Genomic DNA, 19,233 nt, shown 5'->3' on the forward strand with positions numbered 1-19,233 from the left:
GGCAGTGAAAGCAAGCCCCAGCCGGGGGCTGGGGATGCCCTCCCCCTCCCCTCCCTCCCCTCCAGCCGCAACGGGGGAGTGGGGCTGTGATGCTGCAGGGGGATCCCTGGTTGTCGAGCGGGGTCTCCCCTTCCGCCGGCTGCCGGGATCTCCCCACTCGGCGCCGGCGGCCCCAGCGGCGGCTGCTGGGGGCTGTCAACCGGGAGGTGCGGGTGAAGGGCGGTCCCGTGGCGGAGGAAGGGGGGGCCGGCGCCGGTGCCCCACTCACCGTGGATGACTAGACACCCGGGGCTGGGGGTGCGGGGGGCGGGCGTCCGGCTATTTGCTGGCTGCATACAATGGGCCACTCCCTAACGTGAGGGCTTGGGGGTAGGCAGGAGCTGGGAGGAGGAGGAATAGGAGGCGGGGGAGAGGGTGGGGGTGTGTGGGGGGAGGGAGGGTTGGGGGGGGTGGGGAGGTGGGGAGGAAGGGGCTCGGGCATCGGGCTGGTAAATAAACTCCGCGATGATTTCCCTGCCTTGCGCCGGCCCAGGTGCCCTCCGCGCTCCTGCCTTCCCGCTGCCCACCAGCGAGGATGACCTGATAGGGATGTGACTGCCGCCCCCTCCCCACCTTTTTCTTACCCCAATCCCTACACACACACACACACTCACACACACACACACACACACACACACACACACATATATATATGTATACATGCATATATATAGAGAGAGATAAAGAAATAATTTTCCGGGGGCAGAGGCGGGGAGCTCGGATCATGGCCTTGGGGCTCCCGGGGCTGCCGTCGCTGATCTGCAGCTCGCCTCCGGGGCCCGGCGGCGACGATGGGGCTGAAAGCGCGGCGCGGAGCAGCGGGTGGTAGCGCGGCCGGAGGGGCGGCGGCGGCGGCGGGCGGGCGGCGAGCGGCGGCGGGAGGCGGTGGCGACCCCGAGCAAGGCTCGCTAGCCCTGGGCACCGGCGCCGATCGCGACGGAACTCTGCTGCTGGAGAGCGGCGGGAAGGAGGAGGGCGGCAAGCGGAGCCCGCCGGGGCTGGGGCTGCTGGCGAAGACCCCCCTGAGCCGCCCGGTGAAGCGGAACCACGCCAAGTACCGCCGCATCCAAACTTTGATCTACGACGCCCTGGAGCGACCCCGCGGCTGGGCGCTGCTCTATCACGCCTTCGTGTGAGTAACGCGGGGCGGGAGCGCGGGGCGAGGCTGTCCCGGGGGCGCGTCCCGGGGCGACGTGGGCTGCCCCGGGGCTGCCCCGAGGAGATGCGCTGGCGGCCACCGTTTTGCTTCATCATTCTTGGCATAAGGTGCGCCGGGGGGTCGCTCCAGCACTGAAGCGGGTGGCAAGGGTCTTAGCATGGGGATGCTGCTGAGTGCTTTTAGAGATTTATTTTCTGTCGTCGGGTTTTCTAAAATGAGCAGCTTCTTCTCAGTCTGTGTCTCTCTTACACGTACACCCAGCTTGGAGCGGCTTCCGCGAGCCGGTGTGCCTTAGACCCTAGAAAACGGATGGCGGAAAAGCCAAGCTCTGAGCAGTTGTAAAGCTCCAAGTGCTTAAGGGTGACACTGCCGGCTGCAGATCAGGCTGGGGCTTTGCGTGCGGTTAAATTAGCTGCTATAAACCCCCGAGTGAGCTGTCTCTTTCAATAGCTGAAAGTGTCAAGTGCAAAACATCGGGGTTTTGTCCAGAAAGTGGAGCCCTGTGGTGCATGAAACCCGAGTATTACAGCACTCTCAACCAGAAAGTTAAACTGACCACTGCAAACTGAGATCAAACACAAACTCGTTTTGTGGCCCAAAGATGACAAGTTAACGACCATTGCTTTGCATTCCCAAAAAATTATTTGCCCTTTTCATAAGGGATATAGAAAAAAAAAATGTGTTTACAGCATAGAATGGAATCGGCAGAGTCCTGCTAAAATACATGTGTTTTTTAGTGTTGTGAATGTGTTTGAAAACCAAAGGGATTATCCCTGATCATGGTGATGCTGTTTTTCTTTACTGCTCTACAGAGCTCTGTGGCAGAGGATTGAAGCAGTGATTTCTGAAACTGGCTTATTTGCCCAAGACAAAGTGCTGTGGGCTGAATGGGCTGTGAGCCTGGAGCTGGGTTTTGGGAAGTCCTGATCGTTGCTATAGCCTTTGCACTTGCGAAAAACTACCTTGAGTCTAAGACCTGTGATTTTTCCTTCAGGCAAATTTCTTGCAAATGTTTACAGGGTTAGCTCTGGGAGGAGTAAAATCAATCACAGCAATCAGTGCTGCTGTGTACCACCATTCTTTTCTGCTCCCCTCTTTTCGGTGTTTTCATGAAGTGTATCTTGGGATACAGGTTTCTGATTTCCAGCTTTATTTCTGAGAAAATATGGACACTAGATGTGGTGACTCTTTTCAGTACTTTTGTTCCTCTTTGCCACAGGAAAACTGGTACTAGCAGTCAGGGAGCAACAGATTTTGAGGTGTGCTATGCTGGGAAGACTCTGGTCCCGACTGCACTATTTGATTGTTCTCAGTATTGCTTAATTCTTTTTCTTCTTGGGAAGAAACAGGTCTCAAAAGGGCACCCCATTCATCCGGCCTTGGTCAGCCCACACACCATGTAAGTGAGGCTTTAGCACACATCAAAGGGTTATAATCAGTTGGCATCTCTCTGTAGCCAGCTCTGGCAGCTGGGTCAAATCTATGCTCAGGCTCATGTCTCCATATAAGCAATAGGGCAGTGGATGAGTCTAGAGATGCTCAGGTGAGCTGTGAGATTCACATGGATTTACAATGGTATAAGAATTTCAAAGTTACATTCCTTTTAGATAGCTCCTCTAGGTGTGTGGTTAACCTTAAGATCCTTATCCAATATAGATAACAGAATGGGGGAAAAAATCCCTGCATTTGTAAGGTTTGGTCTCTCTTAGTGCTAGACCTGACACTGTATGTAGCTAACTTCTGTTTAGTGATTACTTAATGCTGAGATGTGAGTTTGACCTGCTCTCACAGAAGTCAGTAGCAGTCTTGATAAGATGATCAGTACCGAATTCAACATTAAGTAAGAAACCAAAATCAAACAACACTTTTGGGTGTCCTTATCCTTAAAAGATGTAAAATACAGAAGTCCTGGTTTGTTACTCCAGCACAGACATGCCATCCCTTCCCAGGACACCTGCAGGGGGGCTCAGCAGTCCAAGGCTGCCATTAACCACACTTTCTATTCAGCCTCAGTTCCTTTTAGATTCTGTAGAGCTTGTGAGCTCTTACCTTGCTGTAGGATCAAACTCTAGAAATCTGCTGAAAGTGATGGAAGTGTTCTGAGATCTTGTTCAGAGGCTTCAGACCTTGCTCCTGCAACTACAGAATGATGACCTGATTGAGAGCAGGAGCATGGAGAAGCAGCGCCTAAGTTGACATCCGGAGTCTTTGTGCTTGCTTTCAAATGAATTGTCTTTTAACCTTTTTCCTTATGAGAAGGAGTCTCTCTCATGTTGGAGGTGCTACTGTGACGCTGCACAGCACCATCCCCGCAGTCCCCCGGTGCTGCTTTTCACACTAAAACAGTTTATGCTCTCCCTTGGGTATGTGAGAGCTTGCCAGCCTTTCCATAAAATCTACAAATTTGATATTGTTTTAATATTCAAGACCAGTCCCATTTATTTTAATGACATTACACTATGTCTCAGTCTTCTAGGTAACTTTGCAATAAACACCATGCAACAAAAATTAAGAATAAGAAGGTTGATCTTGAAAACAAAAAACCCTAGAGAATAAACAGCTGAGGGCCAAAAGGGATTGCAGTATGGGTGGATGTGATGAATTCCTTATAGATCTAATCATTCAGGGGTGTTTAATGAAGGAATGATATGAAGGACTCCAGTGCTGTATATATCCCAGGATTTAGGAAGTGAGAAGCTGCTGATGGGAGAGACTTGCCACTTTCAGGACATGCTGAGGGTATTGTGTGGGGTCAGGAAGAGGTTTGGCAAAGGTATTTGCAAAAGCTTTGGATGCTAGAACCTTTAAAAGGATGATACAGATGGGGTCTTGTTAAATCATGCAATGTGGGGTCGTGATCCTTTGTGTATCTCACTGTTACAACGTGCACATAACTAAGGTTTGATGCAGTAGCTGTTGTAAACTCTCACTTTAGTTTAGCTGGGATTAGATCCACTGGATTTTTAAAATCTATTGAAATATGGGAATGCATAAATATGATCAGGCCCTACCAAGTCCCAGGGACAAAACTGCAGGGGAGAAAGGGAGGAATTCCTGATGGCAATTTTAGTGTTCAGCTTTCACTGGCAGTGATTTACAGAAAGTGACATGAGATATTTTCCCTGTGATTCTTCTTCCTTTGTTGTTCTGCACCAATGAGTTTGTCCAAGCCTATCCTTACATCAGAGAGAAGGGTGATTTGGTCCTAAAGAAGCTGACTCTGTTTCCTTCACCATTTGAAAACATTTATTCTCTGTCAGCTCTGCTAGACAAGAAATTTACATAAGACTCATGAAGTTGCCCTCTTCTAGGACACCGGAGTTCAGAAGCATCTCAGCAATCTGGCAATATCTTAATGGCGTATTTGGTAAGAGAAAATTGATTTTCCCATGAAAAAATCCACCCCTGTAAAGCCAAACTCCTGATGAACATTTTAAGTAAAAATAAAACCCCAAAGAAGACAATGAAACAAACCACCACCAACCTAGACAAACTGATTTAAGCTTTGTGTTTGTAATTTTGAAATGTCTCTTGAGGGTTGGAGGTCAGGCTACAATCTATCCCTGCTCTTTTCTGAGCTGGTCTCCTTGTAGGTGCTCCCAGGATGTTTTGTATTTTCCTTTGTGTTCAACAGTGCAATATATTGCAGGAAACCCCTGTGGCTGTGCCTCATGGGATGTGTGCCTTGGCCAGGGAGAGCAACTTGAGACCTGTTTGCCTCCATGAACCACCCAAATGCTTTATTTATGCACAGGAGCACAAATGAATGGAATGGAAAAATGGAAAATAAGTAAGACTTTGATTTTTTTTTTCAGTTTATTTTTAATTGTAAGCACAAAATATTTGGTGGATAGTGGACCAAGTCCAGAAAGATAACAAAACACAGATCAAGTTTGAAATTCCAAGTTGTGGAAAATTTTCAATCTGACTTACAGAAAAGGGAGGCTGAAGGGAGATTTCTTGTTTTCGTATCATCCTCTGAGACAACTGCAACCTTTACTTTCATGGAAAAATATGACTAGGAAAAGGCTTGGGATTAGATTTTCATTTTGGGGAAAGTGTGAAATATTGTCTGCATTTGCTGATGTAGATCACCATGGCATGCCTACCGATGAGAGTGGGAAACCATGGGGAACGCTTTAAAACACTTCCCTATTTGCCATGCAATCTTCTTAATACCTGGAATGAAAAGAGGAGGCAGAGTCATGCGATCCATCAAATTGTCAGCATTTCTGGGAAGCACCGGTGAGCACTTCTTACATGACTGATTGTAGGTGGGTTATTTGCAGAAAAGAGTGTCATGGGACTTGGGGAACAGGTTGAAGACCTGGGGACCTGCCAGTATTTTCCTCTTAGCCCTTGGGGAGATGATGTGATGATCCACCATCCTATGTCAGCCATCTGGAGTGAGATGGGAATAGGTTCAGGGCAAAAAGAAGGACAAATATGAATCCTTCCTTGGACTGTTTGGCAGAACTTTCCTCTAAGTAGGTCCTTGGAGGAGCAGAGCAAGCCCAGTCCATTAGCGAGTTCCCTTAGCTTATGTATTCACCAATATGAGTTCTGTTTTAATTATTTATGCTAATTCCTCGTAATGCATGGATAAATATTCTGCAGTATACTTTGTAAAAAATAATGAAGTCTTAGTCATTGGAGACCTCACCACACACCTCTGCTACTGCATCTCCACTGAGGCTTGTGGAGATTGCCCTGCGTTTGTGTGTGGTTTAGTGAGACGCGACCACATCTCAGCCACTGGGATCAGCTGATATCACAGGCTGTGGTCACCAGCTGCCAACAGATGGGGTTTGCTGGTGGGAAAGAGAAGGGGCAGCAGAGCCTGGGAGAGCCACAGGCTGTGTGATGTAAGTGGTTTATGATCCCAGCCATAGTGCTGGAAGTATTCAACAGCTCAGAAGTGCCCAACACTTGTTCAAGCACCCAAACAACCTCTGAAATTACAGACTCTGCTCTTTAATAGGAATTAGTATGCTTTCACTTATAGCCTCATGTCTTCTTGCTAATGCTTCAGCGTTGTCAAGACCTACTCCTGGAGCAGGTACCTGCAAGTTGGGTTGATCAGTCTGTGTGCTTGGTGTTGCCATGGCTACGCTGCTAACTTGCTGAGTTTTGGTGCTGCTCATGCCTGCTCGATGGGCTCACAGGAGCTGCAGGGACATGGCTGCCTATAGCACAGGTGTGCACCTCTGTGTCCTCTTAAATCCTTGGGGATGCAGGTTCCTGAGTGCCCTTCTGCAAGTGCAATTCCCCACTCACACCACACAATACAGCCTCATGTGGATGGGCATCCAGGCCTACTGTGGTTGGTAGTGAGTGAGGGAGTGCCTGTCATGGAGGCAAACATCGGTACCACCAGCAACAACAGACACTCAGCAGCTGGTCTCTCAATGCTCCAGGAATAAGCCCCTCAGAAAGAAGTCATACCCTCAGATGTAATTTCCATTGTTTACCAGGTCAGATGATAGAATTCATATTCAAGGACAAAACCGAGATTGGAGTAATTTGGGTCTAATTTAACAGTTGTAAGAAACTTTCCAGGCCAAATCAGTCAAGTGAGTGTTAAGATAATTTATATCTTGTTTAAAAGCATAATAGATTGGTGACTTAGAGCTAGGGAGCATGGGTGCTACCACGATCAGCCTTACACAGTATAAATAAATAATGATGTTTACTCTTGTATTTAATAATACTATATTCCCTTCTTGTGTGTAGAATTTTACAGAAAGAATGGAGCCACAGAGACTTTGCATCCTCTGTTGCTTCTGGCACATACTGTATTAAATGGGATAACTTAAATATTAATAGCCTTACAAGGAATATGGCCCACAAAAGTGATTAAGAATATGTTACCTTCCATCAGGATGCTAGCTGGGAAACGTACCATTTTTTGTGGAGTGAGAGACATGCCCAGGGATATTTAGGTTCATGGTAACCTACTTTGGAAAAAGGCACTTTGGGAAAACTTTCAGGCTGGAAATCTGCAAATTACCTTCCCCAGCCTTAAGTGATCAACTTACTTAAGAGCGTGTTTAACTTGGAGGAATAAAAGGGTCCCACTGATGTCAGGAGGACCCTGTCCAAGGTGATGTTGAAGTCTAGTGAGATTTGGTGGAAAGTAGAACTAAGTATCATAATCTTCCTCTGCACAGCCAACTTACTACTTGGGCTTGGTGAGATCCTCTTAAACTACAGTTCTCCACAGGATCTATCAAAGGCCTTCATCCCTTCCATACTTTAATAGTCACCTCTGGTTCAGGACAATGCCTTGCCCTCCCTAGAGGTGCTGATTTTTACTCCTTTGTGTGGTTTTTAAAAACCATGCTGATGTAGAGCTGTGTATCTCCAACAATGCTAAATCTCAGTTTGGATAGATGCTGAGACCTTGGTATGAGAAGTATCCACACTCTGCCCATTTTCATGCTTTTGACATTGTGAGTATATTGTACACCACAATAATTCAATATTCCTAGTGCCATCCACCGCTACAGTAGATCCAAAGCAATGCTGAAAGCTTAACTGCTCCAATCCATACAAGCCTAGTTCTTATATATTTTACAGGAGCCATTAGATTTGGTTTTACCTAACCAGGTGAACTACAAAGATGTTAATCTAAGCCAGAAGACTCTTTACAGAGCATTCCCCACTGACTACAAATATAGAAAATCTAAAGTTTTCTGTTTTCAGTGGGGATGGAGGAGAAACAAGTACAGCTATTGAAATCCCCAAAGTGCACAGCAGGTAGCTGCCCACCAGGGTCTCAGCAGTGCAGCATCAGCTTTGCTTATCTTTGTTCCCCTCATACCTCTCCATGCACCATTCAGAGCATTTATGAGAAGGGATTACACCCTTAGGAGGCAATGTCAAGAGCAGCTGATTGAAATTGCAGGGGAATTAATTTAGGAAGGTAATTACAAGAGCTGGAATTTGCTCTTCTACCTTTGCTAACACTGCTGCTCTTGTGAGGCATGCTGGAGGAATTTCAATGCACACAATTGGCTCTGATCAGACCTCAGACGCTGTCTGGGCACAGATCAGGTCTTGCCACAGACCTAGGACCACTCCCAGTAGGAGTCTGTGTGTGGCCCACTGCTTTGGAGGCAAAGCCAATTAGTGCTATGGATGCTGGTCATGTTGTCTGGCCTCAGGGACATAGAGCATGATGAGCATCTTTGGGTTACTAGAATAGACATAATAATTATAAGTGTGACCATACCACTTTGAGGATATTCCCCTAGGACTATACAAAAAGCCATTTTGCTTTGATAAAGACCCAAGAAACCCTACTCCACTGAAATAAAACAGGGTATATGCAGTACATTTTATTTTCTATATCCTTTCCTTTTCCTGCTTATGGGATTTTGTCAAGGCTTTTTCCTTTCCTTCTTGTGTGGACCCAACTCCTCAGAGGGTTTAAATACTTCATCCCTGTATTAACAACATTTTTTGTGGTTGTAATCCAGAAGGAAGATCCCACTGATGGTTCATTACAAATCCTTTTATGATTTGTTTAAAACATGGAAGAATGTATTTCTGCTTGCACTGTTGCTGATAACTGGCCATTTTTTGTGATTTTGTCTCACTTGTTGTAGATGTTGCTTCTTTACCTTGTTAGATCCCAGGCACAATAACACTACACAGAGGTGGGATCTAGCAGCTGCATGCTCATGGCAGTTTCTGCTCTCACATTATGGCATACTACAGTCTCAAATATGTTACTCTCTTCAGTGTTAAATTACGTAAACCAACTGTGTTTCCTTACTTTTCCTCAGGGCTTGAGAGGCTGCCCCTCAACATTCACAAAGGAATCCATCCATCTAGTGCTTTGTCTGAGGGAGCTTTCTGGAACTCATTTTATAGATGTTGAAGAAAACCAGAAAATAGAAATTTCTGGACTGCAGTAAATCTCATCCTAAAGATGATTCTAAAATGGGTGAGATTAATTACCTCTTGCAATGCTTCAAACTTTCCACTGCCTGCAGAGGAGACTTTGAGTGACTAACATGAATTTAGTTATTTGCACTGAAAACATCTGAAGGATAAGAAACTTTTTGCCTGGTCTGAGAGGCAGGACTCAAAGCCACATTAAGATAACTAAATTTAGACATGTTCTTGCACGGTTCTGCATGTGCAATAGGGATTTAAGTTCTCTTTATAGCCAGTAGAGACCTAGTCAATACAGTCAATAGATTTTATGGTGCGATTCATCCTACCAGATGTAGAGGTCTACTTTACATGAAATAAATCACATGATAGTGTAGTTGATGTCCTCACTTTTATCATCCTACTTACAATGCTGGTTTCCAGAGTTTTAAGATCCTCCCCTAGTTGTAAGTCTTGAGTTTACCTTTCCATCTTCCCTTTGTTCTCTGGTTTGCTATCGGTGCTGTCTTCACAAGCCCTCCCATTACTATGCTCTTAATTTTAAATCATAGTTGCATCTGATCTTGAGGTCATGGTCAAAACCAGATTAACTGCCTCTTGTACTGAGCTTCAAAGGTCAAAGGCTGTGATTGACTCAGTTCTCTCTGTATCTCCTTGTGGCTGTTTGTGATTTACCTGGCACAAGAGTTACTGTGATGGGATTTCTATCACCATTCCTGCCTCTTTCTATTCCTGAATTTTTGTCTATGTGCATTGCTCCTCTCAGTGCAGTAGTCAAAACTACCTCCCCAAATCAAAGAACAGACAATGCTGTTTTCTGGAAGATACATTTTAAGTACCAGAAAACATGTTGTGAGTAGCTTGGACGTTAGAATAGAATAGAATAGAATAGAATAGAATAGAATAGAATAGAATAGACCAGACCAGGTTGGAAGAGACGTTCGAGATCATTGTGTCCAACCTATCATCCAACACCATCTAATCAACTAAACCATGCAACCAAGCACCCCATCGAGTCTCCTCCTAAACACCTCCAATGATGGTGACTCCACCACCTCCCTGGGCAGCCCATTCCAATGGCAACTAACTCTATCTATGAAGAACTTCCTAACATCCAGCCTAAACCTCCCCTGGCACAGCTTGAGACTATGTCCTCTTGTTCTGGTGCTGGTTGACTGGGAGAAGAGACCAACCCCCACCTGTCTACAACCTCTCTTCAAGTAGTTGTAGAGAGCAATAAGGTCTCCCCTGAGTCTCCTCCAGGCTAAGCAACCCTCGCTCTCTCAGCCTCTCCTCATAGGGCTTGTGCTCCAAACCCCTCACCAACTTTGTTGCCCTTCTCTGGACTTGTTCCAGCAAGTCAACATCTTTCCTAAACTGAAGGGCCCAGAACTGGACACAGTACTCAAAGTGTGGCTTAACCAGTCCTTTTCAAGGCTGTAACAAATGCAGGTCAGTTTGAGTGGTGTGGGCTGAATGAGGCTGATGGGGAAGGTCATTCATTAGCTTAGACTGTTTGTTTACACGCTATAGTTTTCTCTGTGAAGTTGGAGACTTTGTAGATATGCAAGCACCATTTGGTCTTTTAGAGGATGTGCTCACCAGCTGAAGCAGTAAGCTAGCATAAGTGAGTCTACTACTGGAATCATAAGAGAACGGTGCATTTCAGTGCATGAAAGTGTCCTGACATCAGGAGGTGTCCTGACATTTTTGGGTGGCGGTGAAGCTGCTAGTTTGTGTTTTACTTGTTTTTGTAGAACTGAGCCAGCAACCTCTTCTAGTCATTTCAGTGCAAATTTAGAGTAAATGTACTGCAGTTAGAAGAACAACTGGATTTGGCTGCTGCATCACAAGCTTTTGGACCTACTAGAATTTTTTTTGTTTGTTTTTACTATATTCTGCTAGTGCCAGAGGCCAAGGTCAAGGTCCTACATCTCTGATGAGGTACTTCCCTGCCACAACAAATTTGCTCTCCCCATAAGGTAAGACAGCTTGAAAAACGGGCCAAATAGGAGAGACAGAGATCCCCTGGCAAGACATTAATCTGTCCCAGGGCTGCCAGCATGGTGTTTGTGGCTTGCTTCCTTCAATTGTGAGCTCTTGCATAAGCATGAAGTCTTTCCTTCCCTTGCTGCTCCCCAAAGTATAGAGAGGAGTTTTCCTTTCTCATAAATGCAGTTGTTTAGTTAACAAATACAGTGCAGATAAGCTGGGGAAGTTATGCAAGCAAAGCACTGTCTTTCTGCCCATCTTGCTGTATAGGTTGTGTCTGATGTTGGGGCTGTATGAAAAGAGCTGGCAATTGCAATCATAAAACCATTTCATCTGCAAGGTCTTAGAGGTCTCCAGTTCAGTCTGAAGAGATGGGTTAACTTTAAAGCCAAATCAGGTTGTTCAGGGCTGTATCCTGTGATGATTTGAAACACCTTGTTACACTTCACAGAATGTATCATTTCATAGTTTTCTTACAACGGGCACACATGTGGGCCCAGAGCCACGGAAAGTCTTCTTCTCTCCCCTCTCCATTCAGTCCAGAATATGCATGATGATAAGTGAGATGTAACACCTGGACAGAGTCGCTGTCCTCCACTATAGAGGAAACAATGCTTATGTTAACCACTAAGAAATTTGCTTTCTGCTTGGCTAAGGAGCACCAACATTGTCTGTGTTTGGAGTACTGACACTGGAAATACTTGAGGTAATCTTCAGTGTAATCTGTAGAGTTCACAGAAAATAGGAAACCTTTCCAATATCTTCTATTTTTTTTTTTTTAACTGATATTGTAGTTTGATATTTCCAACAATTTTTCATCATTCATTGTGGTACAACTCCTCCTTGCTTTCCCATTTCTTTCTCCTGCCCGTTCCTCACTCAGCCCGATCTTCTCTCCTTCCTTTGGTGGCATTCTTCACCTCTCTACTGAAGGATAGCACCAGTCGTTGGATAATCCAGATGTGCTTTCTGTGCAACCTCTCAGCTCTTTGTACATTATTGTGTAAAGTAGTAGAATCCAGTCTGACTTAAATTCATTTGGCCTAAGTGCAGATAGCAGATTGATGGAACTGATATGACAGTTTGTATCTTACCAAGTCATAGCTGTATTTACTTTTTGGTCTTCTTTATGCCTTTCTTTTAACTTACTGGACGCTGACACTGAGTTCAATTGTATCAGCATTAAAATTGTACCTCTAATTGCCACAGAATAGGGACTCAGTAGGAATTATTTTGTCCATATGATGCAGTGTAGTTAAGGTGCAGGAATTATCACTAAATCACCTTGTGTTCCATCATCATTAATGTTTCTTTTTAGGTTACGCAGCTCCCTGATGTTGAATTCAGGATCCAGTTGTAAGGTACTCCCACAGGACCAGCCTGTGACTTTGGGCATAGCCCAAAGTTAGAGTCCCTACACAAACAGCATCACTGTAGGAGATGCTCTCAGAGTTGTTATGATTCAGACCCACACAATTCTGAGTCACTGCTCCTGATCACTCTTTGCTCTAGGGCTGATACTGGTGTTAGGGAGAGAGTGCATAAAACAAGGGTGATTTATTGATGACCCATGTTGGTAACAGATTTGGTGACTCAGTTGTTCTCTCCAGAAAGAGGGAATGTGAAGTGGAGGTGGATATCCATCTCTCTCACCAGAAAGAGCACAAACATCCCTTGAATTTATTGACTTTCCTGATCTTGATGGTAGGAGGAAGAGGTTTAGGAGCACCACATACAGGCTCAACCAAGATCTGCATGCTACTTCATATACATCCTGAAACACAGCTGCAGCTGCCCACAGTTGTAAGTGATAATAAAAGGTCTTAGTTTGCAGCTCCATTTACTGCCAGCATTGATAGCCAAGAAAAAGAAAGGATGGGAGCTCCTGGCGTAACAGTAAATGGATGGTAACTTATTCTAGTGTGTGAGCACATAGACAGGACTGAGTGCTGTCTTACTGCCTAGATCACCACATTACCCAGCAAGTGTGGTAAGAACACAACATTGCTCCCAGAGACCAAAACAGGACAAAATCATCTCCAGAGAAACATTTTACTGGAGATTGTAGGAAAGTTCTTCCAGTAAAGAGTTTTCTGGACACAGTAACTCTAAAAAGAACATTATTAGGATGAGTGAAGAAAAGAGGGTTTGGGCAGATGGAAATGTGTCAGGTTTTGTCTTCATTGGCAGAGCTGGTTTTCTCTTATTCTATCATGAGTTAATTTTCAAGAAATTGAAGTAGATAATGTGTGTATAAGCATTAATCTGGGTGCTCCATTAATGTTTGTTCCAGCCTATGAAGACTGGGTGTTTCTGTCATTGTAAAGGACTGTTTAATTGCATAAACGACGCTATAGCAATGGTTGGAAGATGATGTAAGATAAATGCAGGCTATAGATAAGGTCTGGTAGGGGAGCAGATATCTACTGGAAGATTTTGCACAAGAAATTATCCATGTTCCACTTGTCATTTCTACACCAAATGTGGGGAATTTTCCAAATTATAGTTTTATAGTTGTAGGCTGTAGCTTAGTTGCAAAATATGGATGTAAATCAATAAATCGGCATATTCTTGGCTGGTGATTAATCAGAACTTTGATTTATAAACAGGAATATGTTGGTCTGGGGACTTTTTTTCCTTTTTTTTTTTTTTTTTTTCTTCTATTTAGCAACAGATAATCAAACAAGCAATGAATTAACACAGGAAAAAGACATTCACTGGTTTCTTAACTGGATTGTTAACACCATGATGTAACACGGTGTAACTAGTAGCAGTAGTAGTAATTGGGCTGGGATTCTTAGGACTAAATGTAGATGTCTACCCTGTAAATGTCTAAACATGGCCAAGTAATTTCACTCTCCTCAGTTGTCAGTATAAACCATTGCTACAGGAGTATTGGTTATTGTTCAACTCTTCCTGAAGTAAGTGGTGGCACTGATAAATCACATCCTGATAATCAGAGATGATACTGAATAAACAGATATCCCCTGACTGTAATGGGAGGTTCAATACATGGCTTAGATGTACTTACAAACACGAACTTTAAGCGAGGTGAATCTTATGCTAATCACATTGTAGATGGTCTTGCAGGGATAATAACTTTACAAAGTGCTCTGGACAAGTGGTTAAAATGGAGCCATCCTTTCTGACCTTTGTGCTGACTGGTGCAAATATTAATATCTTTTACTTTCTTATGTCTGGAACACCTTTCTCATAGAGCTAAATACATGAACCAGGATCACCAAATTTCTGGAGTGCTGGACTGGGATTCAGTCTTGCACATAAATCTCCTTGTGGTGCCTCTTAGGTTTACCTCATGTTCCTGCAAGACCCTGCTGATGCTCCCCAGGCTCCACTTGCATGCAGAAATGAAAGCTCCTCTAGCATAGCTTTGAAGGATTGGAGTCAGAAATTGTTGCTGTCCTTTCCTTTGGGCAATGTAGTTCCTACATCAATAGCCAAATAGTAATTTCCAGAACAGTTTCTTGTTTGTCTTGCCTGGAAAGGGCCCTAAATCAACGTTATCCTATCCAGGACACAAATATCTAGCTGTATCTCTGAGTTATTAAAAAAAGTAATCACAACATGGTCATTCTGTCAGAGCTGTCAGCTCTGAAGCAGGATGTAATTTTTAGATGTCCACACAATCTCTTTGCAACTCATCCTGCAAGGGGAACAGATGGACCTATCTGGTTTCTGTCTTGACCAGAGAGAAAAAATGGTCTCCAGCCCACTTGGGTTAAAAAAAAAAGAAAAGAAAAAAGAAAAAGTAAGCAACAAAGCAAATGTTTTTCTCAGAGTGAGGTAAGAACAGCAGTGGTGCAGGGAAGAAGCTGCCAGACGCGAGTGCAGTTCCTGTGATGATGACAAACCAGCAGCTGATCTGGAGAAGGAAGCAAGGGAGATGTTGAGAGATAAAGCCGGAGTCAGGACAAGGAAGACTGCAACTACACTGAGAGGTAAAACAGAAGAAGAGGAATTAAGGCTACTCTGTAGAAGAACACAATTGGAGATACTTAATGAAGGTACTGTTTGTACAGAGAAAACAACTTAATTACCCTCCTGGTGCTTCGGTGTCTGTTTCAGGCAAGTTGCCTATTTTCTTCTAATTGCAAAGCCTCTGCAGTCTAAAACCTGTTGCTATGGGTGGACTGAGGACAAGCCCAGGACCTGGTCAGCAGTGAGGTGTCCTGGCCAGATAGTGATAAAAAATAGCTGTTTGTTGCTTGAGCTGTTCCTGCTCAGCAGGCAGCCAAGGGACTGTGATTTCTGAGGTATATCCATCTTCATTGTACATGTCACAGTTGTCGTCTTCACTTGGTAGCACAGAGCTATGAGCTACATACTGGCACTCAACCGCCAGGAGAATTAAACTTCATTTATCATTTCAGTGCAGAGCACAGCCCTCAGAGCTGAAATCCAAGGACAGTGTGTTTTGTGGCAATTTGGGCTTGGTCTTGGGACAGCAAGCCTCCCTTTCATCCTCTACATGCATGTTAAATACAATTTCAGCAGGGGCAAAAGAGAAACAGTTTCATCTTCTCTTGAGCTATAAGAAGGTTGAGAATGAGACACAAGGCAAATTGCACTTCTGCTTCAACACTATTAGAGGGTGTGTCCCTGTTACCTCAAATAACAACCATGCAGGAGTATCTATGAAGGGAAAGCAAGTTTAGAGCTTCAACCCCTTGACCCAGAAGTAAGCCAATGCTGGTGTTGCAGTTCACCATTCCTGTGCAGCAGCAGAGCAATAGTTTAGAAAAGGTTCGCAAGCAACTGCCAGTTCATCAGTTCATCAGAAGAGAGGTTGTTGACAGGCAGATAATGGTCTCTTCTCCCAGGCAGCCAGTACCAGAACAAGAGGACACAGTCCCAGGCTGTGCCAGGGGAGGTTCAGGTTGGATATTAGGAAGAAGTTCTATACAGAAAGAGTGATTGCCCATTGGAATGGGCTGCCCAGGGAGGCGGTGGAGTCGTCGTCATTGGAGGTGTTCAGGAGGAGACTTGATGGGGTACTTGGTGCCATGGGTTAGTTGTTTAGGTGGGTTGGATTGGTTGATGGGTTGGACGCGATGATCTTGAAGGTCTCTTCCAACCTGCTCTGGTTTATTCTAAAAAATCTTGCTTCTCCTTGATGCTAGAGCCCTGTGCTTCAGTGGTGTAGCCCAGGAAAGACAGCCTCTGCCACCATTCCTACATAGGAAAACAGTCTTATGCCATCTCTGGAGGTCTTTAAAGCCAGGCTGGATGTGGCACTGGGCAACTTGATCTAGTGTGAGGGATCCCTACCCATGGTAGGGGGGTTGGAACTAGATGATCCTTGTGGTCCCTTCCAACCCTAACAATTCTACGATTCTATGAACCAGACCTGAAAACTTGTGTGCTGTAGACAGTGCTGGTTGCAATGTGTATATTTGCAGGGGTTTTCTTCACCAAATGGATTGTGGTTCTTCAGGGTTTTCCACAGTTTCTTTGTAGTAATGAACCAAAAATTCTACTAATTCTACTTTTTCTTTTTTTCTTTTTCCTTTTTCTTTTTCTTTTTCTTTTTCTTTTTCTTTTTCTTTTTCTTTTTCTTTTTCTTTTTCTTTTTCTTTTTCTTTTTCTTTTTCTTTTTCTTTTTCTTTTTCTTTTTCTTTTTCTTTTTCTTTTTCTTTTTCTTTTTCTCTTTTTCTTTTTCTGTTTCTTTTTTTTTTCTTTTCCTTTTTCTTTTCCTTTTTCTTTTTCTTTTTCTTTTTCTTTTTCTTTTTCTTTTTCTTTTTCTTTTTCTTTTTCTTTTTCTTTTTCTTTTTCTTTTTCTTTTTCTTTTTCTTTTTCTTTTTCTTTTTCTTTTTCTTTTTCTTTTCCTTTTTCTTTTCCTTTTTCTTTTTCTTTTTCTTTTTTCTTTTTCTTTTTCTTTTCCTGTTTCTTTTTTTTATTTTTCTTTTTCTTTTTCCTTTCATTTTTTTCCTCTTTCTTTCTTTCTTTTTTTCTTTCTTTCTTTCTTTTTCTTTCTTTCTTTCTTTCTTTCTTTCTTTCTTTCTTTCTTTCTTTCTTTCTTTCTTTCTTTCTTTCTTTCTTTCTTTCTTTCTTTCTTTCTTTCTTTCTTTCTTTCTTTCTTTCTTTCTTTCTTTCTTTCTTTCTTTCTTTCTTTCTAAGCTGTGTCTGCCATGACATATCACAAAAATAAACTTAAGAGTTTGCAGCACAGTGAAAGGCATATAAGTGGGGTGATAATTTCAGCTGTTCTCTCTGTTCTCATGGCCTGACAGTGCCTTTCTTAATAAGTTTATTTCTGTGACTCATAATGCCTTAACCTGCAACACAGTATCAAGGTGCAAGGTCTTTTGTAATTCTCTGTTTATGGTTTTATATCATCCACAGGACATTCTCTGCAGCTTGGTGGTTTGTTGGATTTATTTTTAAAATCAGGCAGAAGAAAGTCACTGGTCTTGTTCTGAGTCAGCAAATCTGGCATAAAAATCAGGCTTTTAGTTGGAGGTTTATCATTATGTCATGAAACCCTTTTTAAGCCCCTGAACAATTTTTCAGTGGAGATAAGGAAATTAGTAGTGTTGTGGAGTCATGTGATAAGCTAAAATGAAGGGGAGGTGAATGTGATGGCAAAGGTTATGTCTGACATGCCTATGAATATGTGTCTAAAATAGCATAGTACCACAGCTCATATTCCTATTTGGATCCTGTAAGTGCCTTTTCACTAACTCAGAAATTATTTATAATGTATTTATATAGACTATGAATATAGAAGTATATGAATAAATACAAAAAGTGTATAGAAGTACCTTTGGGGACAAGCAGAAATGAAAGCTTTTTGGGCATTGCACCCTTGTGCCTCACACAGTACCCCAGACCCCTCTTAACAATGTGTCCCATCACGTTGCTTCCATAAAACCTCCAATTTTTTCCTGAGTAGCTGAGACACAGACTCACCTGACCTCTTCAACAAGATGCAGTCCACTCCACCCCTTACATATGGACCTTAATTTATAACTTAATGATTATTTAATTTGTTTACTGTAATAATTAGTAGCCTTTAATAATGCTCCAGTAATATTGGGGTTTTGCATGGCAGAGAGACAAGCCATTTACAAGGGCAGACTAGAAGGAGCATAGTTCTGGATTTGGTGATTCATATGGACTTCTCCTTCCCTACTCAGGGGACAAAGTGAAAAGGAGAATGTGAAAAGAAGTGAACTAGTAAGTAGGAGAATAGAATAGAATAGAATAGAATAGAATAGAATAGAATAGAATAGAATAAACCAGGTTGGAAGAGACCTTCAAGATCATCACGTCCAACCTATCACCCAACACCACCTAATCAACTAACCCATCTAACCAAGCACCCTGTCAAGTCTCCTTCTGAACACCTCCAGTGACGGCGACTCCACCACCTCCCCGGGCAGTCCATTCCAATGGGCAATCACTCTCTCTGTGTAAAACTTCCTCCTGACCTCCAGCCTGAACTTCCCCTGGCGCAGCCTGAGACTGTGTCCTCTTGTTCTGGTACTGGTTGCCTGGGAGAAGAGACCAACCTCTGCCTGTTTACAACCCCCCTTCAGGTAGTTGTAGAGAAGTTGGTATCAGTGGTCATGGCACTCCGGGGATGCCAATGGTTCAACATTAGTATCTGTACTTTGAAAACTGGGTTTCAGCCCTTTATAGTGTGTTCTGGGAAGACAGTGGGAATTAAAGGTCAGGGATCACTGGAAAGACTGATCCCTCTGACTGGCCTTGAAATAATGTGCAAAAGCCATCCCCAGAGCCAACATCCTCACTGTCAGTGTCTTCAGTTGTGCCACAGATTAAATGACTATCTCAGGATACTTCTGCTTTGTCACTGTTCCTGATGGTGTTTCCAGGTTGTATTCTCCCCTTACACACTTCTTTTATTCCCCTCTAGCTATTCATATAACTGCACTAGTTGCCTCTCAGACCCCTTTCTGGCTGTGATAGGTGCAGGAGATATGGTGGCTCATCCAAAGCAGGGGCATAACTCCTCTGAGTACAGCCATGTCCCTGGAGCATCATGCTGTGGCTTCCATGCTTGCAGCTCTATCTGCCCACCAGGGCCCTCTGTTGCAGCCCAGGGTAGCGCTTCCTTACGAGTTTTTTCTGTTTGATAGAGTGGGTTAGTTTAATGA

The 19,233-nt window shown here is 43.7% G+C and overlaps 1 protein-coding gene across 3 annotated transcripts in view; it reads left to right on the plus strand.

Moving 5' to 3' along the window:
- Positions 1-477: 477 nt before the first annotated feature.
- The window catches only part of KCNQ3 (potassium voltage-gated channel subfamily Q member 3), a 187,089-nt gene continuing 168,333 nt past the window's right edge, over positions 478-19,233 (plus strand). For all 3 annotated transcript variants that reach the window (XM_068155519.1, XM_068155518.1, XM_068155520.1), the window contains exon 1: positions 478-1,171. In XM_068155519.1, coding sequence (XP_068011620.1) covers positions 831-1,171 — 341 coding nt within the window. In that variant the 5' untranslated portion in view covers positions 478-830. The remainder of the gene's footprint in view (positions 1,172-19,233) is intronic.

Source organism: Melanerpes formicivorus, unplaced genomic scaffold (genome assembly GCF_026170545.1).
Source record: "Melanerpes formicivorus ecotype bairdi unplaced genomic scaffold, bMelFor1.0.p_v2 SCAF_32, whole genome shotgun sequence".
Taxonomy (NCBI): domain Eukaryota; kingdom Metazoa; phylum Chordata; class Aves; order Piciformes; family Picidae; genus Melanerpes; species Melanerpes formicivorus.